This window comes from Knufia obscura, assembly GCF_036327395.1.
Source record: "Knufia obscura strain CCFEE 5817 isolate CBS 148926 chromosome Unknown scaffold_9, whole genome shotgun sequence".
Taxonomy (NCBI): domain Eukaryota; kingdom Fungi; phylum Ascomycota; class Eurotiomycetes; order Chaetothyriales; family Trichomeriaceae; genus Knufia; species Knufia obscura.
The window spans coordinates 974,928-987,337 of record NW_027042695.1 but is presented as its reverse complement, the minus strand read 5'-3'; the positions used below and the strand labels follow the sequence as shown (position 1 = coordinate 987,337).

The 12,410-nt window shown below is 51.9% G+C and overlaps 7 protein-coding genes across 7 annotated transcripts; 4 read left to right on the top strand and 3 right to left on the bottom strand.

Moving 5' to 3' along the window:
• Positions 1-410: 410 nt before the first annotated feature.
• Positions 411-1,522, top strand: PMZ80_007703 (uncharacterized protein; the record flags this gene model as incomplete). Its single annotated transcript, XM_064876109.1, has 3 exons — positions 411-599; positions 646-843; positions 890-1,522. 3 exons carry the CDS (start codon positions 411-413, stop codon positions 1,520-1,522), a joined length of 1,020 nt encoding a protein of 339 aa, XP_064728373.1.
• A 374-nt stretch (positions 1,523-1,896) lies between these two features.
• PMZ80_007702 (uncharacterized protein) lies at positions 1,897-4,923 on the top strand (the record flags this gene model as incomplete). Its single annotated transcript, XM_064876108.1, has 1 exon — positions 1,897-4,923. One exon carries the CDS (start codon positions 1,897-1,899, stop codon positions 4,921-4,923), a length of 3,027 nt encoding a protein of 1,008 aa, XP_064728372.1.
• A 57-nt stretch (positions 4,924-4,980) lies between these two features.
• RIB5 (Riboflavin synthase alpha chain) lies at positions 4,981-5,839 on the bottom strand (the record flags this gene model as incomplete). The annotated part of the gene is made up of 2 exons (XM_064876107.1): positions 4,981-5,696; positions 5,809-5,839. The coding sequence occupies 2 exons, from the start codon at positions 5,837-5,839 to the stop codon at positions 4,981-4,983; spliced, it is 747 nt and encodes a 248-aa protein (XP_064728371.1).
• Positions 5,840-6,155: 316 nt separating this feature from the next.
• On the top strand, positions 6,156-7,982 carry MTG2 (GTPase of the mitochondrial inner membrane that associates with the large ribosomal subunit; the record flags this gene model as incomplete). Its single annotated transcript, XM_064876106.1, has 1 exon — positions 6,156-7,982. The coding sequence occupies one exon, from the start codon at positions 6,156-6,158 to the stop codon at positions 7,980-7,982; it is 1,827 nt and encodes a 608-aa protein (XP_064728370.1).
• Positions 7,983-8,438: 456 nt separating this feature from the next.
• Positions 8,439-10,352, top strand: PMZ80_007699 (uncharacterized protein; the record flags this gene model as incomplete). Its single annotated transcript, XM_064876105.1, has 1 exon — positions 8,439-10,352. The coding sequence occupies one exon, from the start codon at positions 8,439-8,441 to the stop codon at positions 10,350-10,352; it is 1,914 nt and encodes a 637-aa protein (XP_064728369.1).
• A 145-nt stretch (positions 10,353-10,497) lies between these two features.
• On the bottom strand, positions 10,498-10,818 carry PMZ80_007698 (uncharacterized protein; the record flags this gene model as incomplete). Its single annotated transcript, XM_064876104.1, has 1 exon — positions 10,498-10,818. The coding sequence occupies one exon, from the start codon at positions 10,816-10,818 to the stop codon at positions 10,498-10,500; it is 321 nt and encodes a 106-aa protein (XP_064728368.1).
• A 913-nt stretch (positions 10,819-11,731) lies between these two features.
• On the bottom strand, positions 11,732-12,336 carry SEC11 (Signal peptidase complex catalytic subunit; the record flags this gene model as incomplete). Its single annotated transcript, XM_064876103.1, has 2 exons — positions 11,732-11,969; positions 12,017-12,336. The coding sequence occupies 2 exons, from the start codon at positions 12,334-12,336 to the stop codon at positions 11,732-11,734; spliced, it is 558 nt and encodes a 185-aa protein (XP_064728367.1).
• Between the last annotated feature and the right edge of the window lie 74 nt (positions 12,337-12,410).

Sequence of the window (12,410 nt, the reverse complement as noted above, 5' to 3'; positions counted from 1 at the left end):
GCCAAATACCGGTCCGAGATTCAGATGGTAAGTCTTCACGCGATGTATAGCTGCACTGGCTGTATATCTTCATTCGCTCGACAGCCTGGCGTATCAAAGGAATGGCACGAGATAAACGGTTTTTGTTCGGTATACCTTTGAAAGATAGAAGCTTCTGTCGAAAACCAGGACTCCTGTCAAAGGTGCTTTGATGTTGTCCTTCACCTGGAGTCTTGCAACGTACTCTGAGGGGTGGCAGAGCGCAGTGATGGAAGTGAAGATGCTTCCAAAGACGCCTGAAGGCGGCAATAGGCGTTATTCATTTGAGGCTGCAACGACCACGAACTCTACACGACCGTTTTATAGGGCTCAGTTGAGTACAATCGACGAACACGATAGCCATTCGTGCAGAAGTCTTGACCGACTTTGTGATGTCAAAAGCTCGTGAAACCAAGAACAGCGAAGCAGATGATGATGGACAAGAGACCGAGAACGAGTTCAAACAGAGACTAATAATGGTGCTCGCACAGATGATGTTCGTCAGTGGTGAGACATCAGAACCAAGCATCGAGACGAGCTATCTCATCGAGGAGATTGTTCGCGAACAAGTAATTGAAATGGTAGGCGCGACGTAGCTCGTCCACAGTGCAACGCTGAAGAAGGCAGCTCAAGGAAGCCAGTCTACTGGCCAACAGACGTGGATCCAAATCAATTTCAATCGTCGACCTGATCTTCCAGATTCGTCACAATACTGCCAAAGTTTCGAGACTGAAAACGTTCTTGTCTTGGAAGGATGTAAGAAAGAATGTCAAGGACTCGGATGACAAAGGAGGAGGGGATGCAGAAGCTCTTGACATTGAAGATGTGAGTGAATACGCACGATGTGAGACTGGCGATTGACTAGCTGCAGAGCGCCAACCTGCCAGCGGGCCCGAGCGGTAACCAGAAGTCAAGTTCAAACAAAAAAGCAAAGTTGATTCTACCATGGGAAGTGCAGTCGTTCTATGCTGAGCAAGTACCTGAGAGAGAAGATGAAGAAGACGAGGAAGAGGAGGAGCAGAACGACGCGACACTTGCTAGGCTTGCAGCTGCTGATGAGAGAACCAAAAACATGACGAAAGACGAATATGTCTACTGGTCTGACTGTCGCCAGGCAAGCTTTACTTTCCGCAAAGGCAAAAGGTTTAGAGAATGGGCAGGATTCGGCACGATTATCGACAGCAAGCCCAACGACGACGTAGTCGATATCCTCGGATTCTTGACCTTCGAGATTGTGCAGACAATCACCGAAGAAGCGCTCAAAGTCAAGGCTGCAGAAGACTTGGCTAACAAAAAGGCGAACAGTGGCAGAGGAGATGCAGAAGCTTCCAAGAAGCGGAAGCGAGAAGGTTGCTCACTCTTTGAAATGCCCGAAGAAGGTCGAACACCGGTGGAAATCAAGCATGTCAAGGAGGCTTTCAGGCGTCTGCAACAGGTTCCCAAGAAATACACATTCATGCGACCAGGACATGCGGGAATGAGGACTCCGTTGAGGTTGATTTAAGATACCCAAGTTATGCGCACGGGAGGGCAGGCGTTCTAGTGGACTCCAGTACAATTCGCTGATCTATCGACATTTGGAAAGGGTTGAGTGGGCAAGGCGTTCGTGGCCGGGATGTGGCTAGCGAGATCTTGCCGAAGTTGTACGATTGCATTACTCGATCCAATCATCTGAAGTCATGTACGCGACCATCGTAGATAAGCCGCTCCTGCCCATCTTCAAACACCAGCAGTCTGTCCAAGCATTGCTGCATTATATTCCACATGGACGATACGAAACGATTTACCCTGTTGCCGTTCTTGCATCATCTGACAAATATTCCGTGACCAGCCAACATTATGCGCGATAGATGCCGCAAACCATAAACACTGAGCCGTATGTCTGCCGAAACGACCTCTCCGCAGGCAGGAACCAAACGCGCCTATCAAGCAGAAGAAAGCATACCAGTAAGCGAGAAGACTGCTGCTTCACCATCCCAAAACACCGCCTCTGCGACTTCAGCGTTTCGGAATGTATCTGCCTGCAATCGGTGCAGGGTGAGGAAAAACAGATGCGACCAGCAGCTACCAGCATGCTCAGCATGTACCAAAGCACATGTTCGCTGTGTCGGCTATGACCCTATAACGAAGCGCGAGATACCTCGCAGCTATGTCTACTTCCTCGAGACAAGACTCGCCTATTTCGAAAAGCTCCTCGTCGCCAACGATGTGTCCTTCGACCCTGGCGAGACATTTGACGCCGACTCAAGGCGTCTGGGTGGAAATGAGGTCGAGTCACCCGTTGCGCAGACCAAGCCCGGCCCAGCAGTAGGAGATCACCCAAACTACAATGATGCCAACCAGGCACAGCAGAAACAGGAGGACGAAAGGCTTGACCACCTAGTGTCCAATATTGGCATGGTATCTGTACATGGTACCTCAGATCATCGCTACCTTGGCTCAACATCAGGCATATCCTTTGCGCGCGTAGTATTGTCTGCAGTGAAGAAGGCTACACCCAACGGACACGGCGAGCGAGGAGCGTCCAAAGTGCCCAACTCTGCAGCTGCAGCTGCAACCAGTGGGAGATCTATGCGTGAGACCTACTTCGGCCTTCAGACCAAGCCAAGTATCAACGAAGCCCCATTTCCCGAGCGCGAGCTCGGAGAAAAGCTTGTGATGCTATACTTTGAGCACGCAAATCCGCAGATCCCAATCCTACACCGCGACGAGTTCATGGAGATGTTTGAGAGGACGTACAGCGTGCCGCCGGAAGAAAGAACCCCTCGCGAGCTATATCTTCTGAACATCGTATGCGCCATCGGTGCCGGTATCATCTGGGGCTCTTCGGATTCTGAACCAGAGGCAGGAGGGTACTCTTCGAAGCGCCCTCGATTGAGTGGTCAGCAAGCACAGCCGGAGGAGTATCATGCCTCGGCGATCGTCCACCTAGGTTCTTTTCTTAGCTCAAGCGGCAACGAAGGGGCCAGCGGTGATGGTGGTGACTTGGAAGAGCTCCAAGCAGTGCTCCTGCTTGCTGGCTTCGCGCTACTGCGGCCTATTGCACCCGGATTGTGGTATATCGTGGGTGTAGCTATGCGGCTGGCCATTGACCTGGGACTGCATTATGAAGATGGTTCAGGCCTTCACCAGGGTGATTTTCAGCTAGACACAACCAGCAATATCAAGTCGAAGAAAGCACAGCAGCACGGGAGACGACAGTGGATGCGGGATCTTCGACGCAGGCTTTGGTGGTGTACTTACACTTTTGACCGCCTGGTAAGCACGTGCGTTGGTCGACCATTTGGTATCACTGATCAGGTCATCACGACCGAGTTCCCTTCGTTACTCGACGACAAGTACATAACCAGGGATGGGATCGTCAATGGTGTGCCCGCTGAGGAGCCAAGCTACAAGCGCGTTGCTCATCATTACTTTCGACTGCGACTGCTGCAATCAGAAATAGTACAGGTATTGCAATATCAGCAAGCACAAATGGCTCGAATGAAGGGATGGAATCGGCACAACGATTTCATGCATACCAAATTGCCATCTCCGTTCTTGGTGAAGCACAAATCGTTCAAGTCATGGCGAAAAGACATTGACCAGCGTCTCTTCGAATGGAAAGAGGCAGCACCATACAAACAGGAAACTGGAGTTTCATTCTCGACTCAATTTCTCGAACTTAATTACTGGCAAGCTGTTACTATGCTCTACAGACAAAGCTTATCAGTACCTGCCATCTTTGCTGGTGAGTTGAGCCCAACTGAGGACGTTGCAAGCCCTTCTAGTGTCTTCACAGAAGATAAGGAAGACGAAGATCTGGTGTTCCTGAAATGCGCCGAGGCAGGTCAGAAGACTTTGAAGATATACAGACAGCTGCATCGACTACGACTAGTCAACTATACCTACCTTGCCACTCACCATCTTTTCATGGCCGGCATCGCGTTCTTGTATGCTGTCTGGCATTCGCCAGCTGTCAGAAGCAGAATATCTCTGGATGAATTCGACTTTACGGTGCTCGCAGCAACTTCTGTTCTGGGTGACCTCATGGTGAAATGTCCGCCAGCCGAAGCATGTCGTGATGCGTTCGAAAGAATGTCCAAAGCCACTGTCCAAATGTGCATGTCTTCTCCTAGCTTTGGATTTGGTTCGAGGGAGGAACAGTACCAAAGTAATCCTGAGCCATCAGCTCCAAGACAGATTGCACCAATGCCACAAGGTGGAGCAAAGAACAATATGCCACAACCAGCGAAACGACCTCCACCAAGGTTCGACATGAGTTTGCAAGATCTCTTTCCTGATGGTCTCAATCCAACGTCTAGATCGAGGGCTCCTAGTGGTAGACCAAGATCTCACACTCAGCGATCAGCAAGGCAAGCAAGAGCCGGTGCTACGCAAAAGATCTCGAATCAACTAGACGTCAAAAACACTGGACAGTCTTCCGCCGGCACAACCATGAGAGATGCGGAGGCGATGTATGCAGCACCATCGATGCACAACACCAGCTATCAGACTTTCGACCACTCTCAACAGCAAACATTTGAAGAGAGCTATCCGCTCGATGTTAGCTCGAATACGTATAATCCGGACTTCATATCCAACCTACCGGGTATGGACTTCCTCCATCGACTGAGCACAAGTGGAGGAGAGGCTAGTAGTCACACAACGTTGAATCAATCAGCAAGGAACCAAGCAGCCAACAACATTGATCCAAATCTTGAAGAAAATTGGTTAGACGTCGGACAGACCGGAAGCGTAGAAGGGGACGCTGAATCCGACTGGGGTCTAGGTTCTGGATTCGGCGTGGGAGTCGGCATGGGTTTAGACTTCGGGCCTCAACATGACTGGTCCGATGGTCAAGGCGGATTCAATCTATTTGATGGCTTCTTCTTCGGAGGTGACGACGGCACCATCAACCAATAACGAGTTATGACCATACAATGCCAGATATCAAGCTACAATTATCATTCCCTACTGTATTCAACCCTTCTGCTGCACCTCCCTCATCTTCTCCTCCACCATCCTCCCCACAATCTTCTCCAATATCGCCGGCACACCACTCTCCCCACCCTCCAAATACCCAACCACACTCTTCTCAACATACTTCCCCACCTGATCAACCTCAACATTAACCTCATCGCCCTCCTTCTTCCCCGCCATCACGACCTTCTCCTGACTATACGCAATAAGCATGATCTCGAACCAGCCCTCCGCATCATCCACCCTCGTAATCGTCAGACTCGCGCCATCAAGCGTAACGTAGCCCTTCTCAACAATATACCGCAGGACATCCGCACTTCCCTCATGCGCCCTTGGCTTAAAGCGGAATGTAAGCGCGTTGCCGTCCGGTGTTACGCTCATGATCGTGGCGATTGTATCGACGTGCCCCTGGACGAAGTGCCCTCCCATCCGTGTTGATGCGCTGACTGCGCGTTCGAGGTTTACGCGGGAGCCGGTCGTTAGGCTACCGAGGTTGGTGCGGCGGAGGGTCTCGGGCGCGCAGCCGACGGTGAAGGACCATTTTGAGGAGTCTGGGTCGGTGTTGGAGAAGGAGGTTATGGTTAGGCAGGTGCCGTTTATGGAGATTGAGGCGCCTAGTTCGGCGTCGGGGAGGATGGTGGGGCAGGAGGTTATTGTTAGGGTTGTGCCGGAGGTGGCGCCTGCGGAGGGGTCTGATGGGGTGAGATTTGATATCGCTGGTGATTGTCAGGAGACGATCGCGTTTGTTCGTTGTACGGTGCTCAGGCGGTGTTTGAGATCATGGTGGGCTGGGAGGGCGCATGGAGGTGGGTGTGGGTGTTGACTCACTGCCGATCTCCTCGACTAGGCCTGTGAACATTTTGACGTCTGTTCAGTGGTGTTTGGGGCAGCTTCGTTTTTGAAATACTTCGGACAAGAAATAGGAGTGTACCTAGACTTGGATCGCTGCTGTAGTATGCAGTGCGTTGTTGAAATGTGACTTCCTGGACTTTCTGGACTTCAATTGCATCATATCCCTCGGTCGGAATTAGTCCGGATTCTCGACGCGTCTCAGAAATTATTTCGGAAGGCGTCGAGGGCGTCCTTCCGGTCGCAACAGGGGGCATATCTGGGTGTCGACGATGAGGTGCCGTTGTTGAATTTGTGGACTGCTTTCGACCAGTCTTGCAACCAAGATGGCTCAGTATGGGAGCACGGTGATGCCATTTCTGTATCCGTGCTTGTTCAGGTCATCATGTCGCAGTACCACAAGCCAATCATTACAAAGACTATCAACATGCGCCGGCAGACGCTCATACCAAACATCAACATTCAAGTCGAACCCATCGCTAGCCGAGCAGAATGCGCATAGAAAAGCAGTAGCATACGAGCCCATCGGAGCTGCCCCAACGCACAACGAAGCACGGAAACGACGACTCGACCCTACCCCAGACGATTATGCGCGGAACATCTTCGTCGACAAATGCTTATTGACTGTGCACGCCGGCAGCGGGGGCAACGGATGCGTATCCTTTCATCGAGATGCAGTGATACAAGATGGACCACCAAACGGTGGTGATGGCGGGACCGGAGGCAATGTCTGGATACAAGCAGTAGCCGGACAGACCAGTCTACATAAACTCGCGAGAAGAGGTACATTAAAAGGAGGCCGGGGTATAAGCGGACAGGGCAAAGCACAAGGAGGGCGAAAAGGAGAAGATATATGCATACAGGTCCCAGTCGGGACTGTGGTACGGGAAGTCTGGAGAAGTGATCCTGTTGCAGATGAAGAGGAAAGGCTCGCAGATCTACGAGCTTTGCCGCCAGAAGAGCGAGACCTTGCAGAACAGGAAAGCAGAGGGCCCAGAAGTAATCCGTGGATCTTGTATCCTGGTGCAAATCATCATGAAGTCAGGGAGTTTGGAGCAGGTGAATTCACGCCGAAGCCACCGAAGCCGAGAAGAAGTCCTCTGTCTGCGCTGCAGCCGGAATCTCCCATCAGGCTCGATCTGGACAAGCCTATGGATCAGCCTATGCTACTGGCTGCAGGTGCTGTTGGTGGTATGGGCAACCCGCATTTTGCGTCAAAAGAGTTGCCGAAACCAAAATATGCCACGAAAGGCGAACTAGGGATCAGACTGAAATTTGAGCTTGAGCTGAAGCTGCTCGCTGATGTTGGGCTCGTTGGACTTCCGAACGCTGGAAAAAGCACGTTGTTGAGAGCTATCAGCAACAGCCGGACCAGGGTTGGTGACTGGGCATTTACGACTTTGGAGCCATCAGTAGGTACAGTCGTCCTGGACGATAATCAAGGACGTCCACTTGTAAAGTCTGGCATCGAAGGCCAAGGCCCCCGCACAAACTTCACGGTTGCTGATATCCCTGGTTTGGTTGAGGATGCACATCTTGACAAGGGACTTGGTCTGGGCTTCTTGCGGCATGTCGAAAGAGCTCGGATCCTGGCGTTTGTGGTTGATTTGTCCAATGGAGATCCTGTCGGGACACTTCGGAGTCTTTGGAAGGAGGTTGCAGAATACGAGAACTTGCGAAACATCGAGATCAGCGAGCAAACTCAGACTCGAGCTGTTGAATGGACAGGCTTCGGTACATCTTCCTCTTCATCGCCGCAGCCGACACCAGATCCGTTTGATGAAGATGGCCAACAGATGCTCATGTACCCTGAGCCGACGAAGCAGCTCGAACCAATTAAGCTACCGCCGGTTAGCGCGAAGCCTTGGTTCGTGATCGCAACTAAGGCCGATAAGGAGGAAACTCAAGACGCGTTCCGGAGTCTGCAAGCGTACGTTGCTGGGGTTGAGTCCGGTAGCGTTCCCCATCCTTCTGGACGGCAGAATGCTTGGAAGGCTCGAGTAGCTGCGATTCCTGTTAGTGCTATCAATGGTCAGGGGACTGATCGCATTGCACAATGGACTGCTGGGTTGCTCGACAGTATGCAGGGGGCTGGTTTGAGTTCGGCGATTGCTGACCCGTCGGCTCAGAGGTCGCGAAGGACTTTAGAGTAACTTTGCAAGCTGTGACAGCTCAGACACAACACCCACCGGTCTTTACCGCACTACGGCAGGCAGCAGGCCTCATGTGTGCTTCTCATGCAGGCTCTTGATGAAGTGCTTCTTCGCTAAAGCGAGATTTGGCCCCCAAGTTGGCGACCATACTCTTACTGGCAATGAGACATCTCCGCTTGCCTGAGAAGGCTACTGCTTGCAATTGGTCAAAGTCAACAGCGGTTTCCACGATTCGTGTATCTTGTTTTGCGAAGTGAGGCCTCTCTTCCTTCTGGCAAAAATGCTTTACCAAAGATGTTTACGATAACTCTACGGCAACGAAGTGTCCCGGCTTATGATGAACCATAATACAACTTAGGCAATTGCTCGTCAGTAGGCCGTACTGGCACCCGCCACGAGCGTTTGACAACTTCACGGGCTTGCCGTTCACTGGTCGAGACACTACATGTGGGAACCATGTCGTTCAAAGTCAATGTGTACGACCCGAAAGGCCAAGCTTATGCGCCACGAATCAAAGTGGCAGACTGGGAAAGGCATCGAGACCTCATCAGCCATCTCCATGGAATGAAGACGCCACGGAAAGTCATGCTAAAGCGTCTACGTGATGACCACAACTTTACGCCGACACTCGGACAACTACAGGCGAAATGCAAAGAGTGGCGTCTAAATGTATACGCCAAGGACTGGCCCGGTACAACCAGCACAGTCGACTCCAGAGGTACTCCTGCACCCCAAATACCACCCGCGAACTCATCCTTGTCATCTCGAGATTTCCACCTAGTCACGGAAACGGGTTATGTCAACGACTGGAGCGATGACTACCGTATTCACCCGTCGGTGCCCTCTCCCAATTATGGATATACTACATTCCAAGGCGAGTTGTTACCACCTGTAGGTTTGCTTGCGAACACTGCCGATTCTCATTGGCTTGTTCCGGAGGACGCCCGGCAATGCGAAGCGATGCTACGAGCCGCGCACTACTATCATGCTATCAGTGCTTTCCAGCAGTCATTTTCGATATATCGGGCTGTCTATCTTTACCAAAGGCGTCACCATTCGATCTGCGACCCTGTGCTCATTAGAACAGTTCTGTTCTCGGCCTGTGCTGCTGTTACAGACCACCAGCGGAATATCGTCCATTCGGTACTGAGCGAGATCGGTTCAGATATGGGGGTGGATGGCTTGAGCGCTCTCTATGTCGAGTGTTTGCAGGCCGCATCGTTGAGCATGGTATCATCAGATTCTTCCTGTGATATTGAGGCTCCGGACCTCGTTCGAGCACGGGCGACTGCTTACCAGCACATATTGGACACATCAAACGGCGACCCAGATGACCCAGCCTCAACAGCCGATATTCAAGCCATGCTATACAAATTCGAGCATTTGCTGCTTATGCAAGAACACGAGACTCGAATACTGCAGAATCTATTGAGCTGGTGCGAGTCGGTCATTAACCGCCTACACCGTGAACTAGATGACATATTTGTGGGGCACACCAGCTGCGAAGACGAGTATTACCGCCGCGTTGGCCAGGTGTTGAGTGGCTACCTCATGTCTCAATGGCACAAACAAGTGGATGAACAAGATGAAGCAGGCTTCCACCTTATGCAGCCTTATGGTACCGATCCTGACGCGTTCCACTTTCAGCTAAACACTACTCAAACACTTGTCGCTCTGGCCTTCATGGTTGTCGACGCCGTGCGCTATGATCCACTTCGTCTTCGTGATGCCAGACCTGACGCCGAATCGACAAGATTATGGTTCCTGGATGCCGCGAAATTGTTCAAGAGGGAATTTCGCATGCTCTGTCAACTGGACGAAAGGAGTCGCTGCGCAGTATTCTCGGAGACTTTCCTGCAACGATTCTATACATCCGTCTCCTTTCGCCAAACGGCCTATAGTTGGAGCCTTCAGTTGCCAGCCATCGTCGACTCTGTCGGCATGTCCCTCGCTCAGCAACACAACACGGTGCCTCAACCGGAGCTGGAGCACCCCCCAGTCACGCTCGGGGACCTCGAACTTGGGCCCACTATGGACACTTTCGAGCCCTCTAACACTGGCATGGTTGTAGTGGCATCAACCTTGCACACGAGCGCAATCCACGGGCCAGATCCGCTCTTAGCGGCTGCAAACGCATCAAGCCCACGATCCGATTGCAACAGCATCGCCTCCTTCATCCATACCTATCAGCGAACACTGAAGAGAAAATTTGATGCGCACAGCAAAAGTGGCAGGAGTACGCCGGGTGACATGATGTCCTTGACATCGTCCGCTGAGTTCCGGTTCGGTATGGTTGCTGCTACAACGACTTCAGACATTGATAGTCTCTGGCACAAGATGTCAATCAGTGAGCCATGTCCAGTGCCGTGAATGGAGGCCATGTCAACGATTGTTGAGTCTCTCACTTGGCGACGAGCCAGCAGCTGCACTGACAGCAGCGCTCTCAACACCTCTGCCGTACCAGTGGGTCACACGACCCACCAAACAATATCAGCCGTTTCAAGAGTGAACAGCATCACATGCTTCGAGTGGCATCCTGCTCGCTCAGCCTGCGCGTATCGTTTAGGCTCTCTTCTGTTCCTTCGCGGACGTCTTTGACCTGTGACAGGCCATGCCATGGTGCAGACGTGTCCCGATCGAATGAAGTCGGACGCAGTAGGGACTCTATAGCCCGGTTGCTCTTGGGTGATCTGTCAACATCGAGCCAGATGTTGCTGGGTTGTGAAGAGGACATTACATTAGTGCTTGAGGATAGCTGGATCATGGATGGGTATTGCGTATGGCTAGCTGGGGCCTCATCTTCCACCCATGAGCCGATGTGTGCCAAGGAGGACATTGTTTTGAGGTGCCTATCGGATATGGTAGCAGAGTTGACAGAAGACACGTGCAGAAGATGGAAGTGTTCTATTTATCAATATGTCAGTCTCTTACCTGTCGAGAGTCCTGTGTTGCAAGCGAGCAATTTGTATAAATTTATTCTTGAGATTCTGGTCATATGTCACACATATGTCGAACTTTTGAAATCTGGAACCTCTCGCATTTCCGTTTCGAGCGTCGTCTCCAATACCTCATCTCAACGGCCCCTACTGCACGGTCATGGCATGCTATGCACGAGCTATACACGTCTGCGTGCTTTTACCACGGACTTTGTGATATTTAGACTGTTTCTCATTCCTTCATTTGTAAAAGTCGCCTCGCTATTTTGTCAGACACTCGACATCGCGCCTCTCACATTTCTACTTATGGGAGGTGCAATAACCACGCGTACATCATCCCGAGTTGGCGAGGCAGGTACTGGACATGGTGGACTGTAGGAGAACGCATCTGCATATCTGTCGCGGTAGTGTGAGGCTGCTTCGAGTGGACCCTTTCTCATTGCCTTTTTGGGAAATCAGAGCGGCGGAGGTGGTTGCCAAGCATGCCAGTGCATGAGGTGCGTAGCCAGCGTCGGAGCACGATCCCAGGGTGGTGTCACCGTGGGATCCGTCCTTCACATCTCCTTCTTGGAGAACCGAGTTCAAATGCACCCGTGTGAAAGCGGAAAGGTACGATGGTTTTCTGCTGGTCGTAAGACGTGCCAAGCAGGGCATCGCCTGCCCAGCCGAGTCATGAAGTAGAAAGTGCGCGACGCACTCGCATGACCACGCGAGACATTGGAAGATGCCGTCGTGAAGATACAATCATTGTATATCATCTCGTAGTCGTCTTGCCGGTATACACACTTTTGTACATTCTCCTGCCTCAGGACACTACTCCCTCTGCAATATCACCATAACACCCATCATCCCCAGCATCACCGTCTTCAACCACGGATGCTCACTCAGCATAATCGTCACGTATCCCACAGCCGGAATATACCCCCTCACACTCCCTATCAGATCCTCTTTCCGATCCAGATAAGCTTGACCCTTCGCGTAAAGTTCCGTGTCATCAGCCACATTATTGTCACCCTTCGTCAGAAGCTGTACGCTCGAAGATCCCGCTTCCCTACACACCGTTAGCGTATCCCCTACACCCCATCCCAACAAACTCACGTCATTCCCCCAACCGGCACAGCCACATGTTTCCTTACAACCCGATGCACAATCGGTATATCCTTCCCCTTAACATTGTAGATTACTATCTCGCCCACCTCCGCGCCGGGGTCGCGGTTCCAGAGGAGGAGGAGGTCCCCGCGTTGGAAGGCGGGTTCCATGCTGCCGGAGAGGACGACGACGATTGGTGAGGGACTGTTTGAGAGGACGGAGAGCGACTTCCAGAGCATGAAGGCTGTGCTGAGGACGAGGGCGAAGTTTAGGATTTGTTGGAGGGATTGGCGGGGGGTGGAGAGGGCGGATTTCAGGTCGGAGAGCATGGTTGCGGTGTTGGGAATGTGGTTGCGGCCTGAGGAGGTGGTCGTCGGGGCTGCGACGGTTCAATGCGATCGAC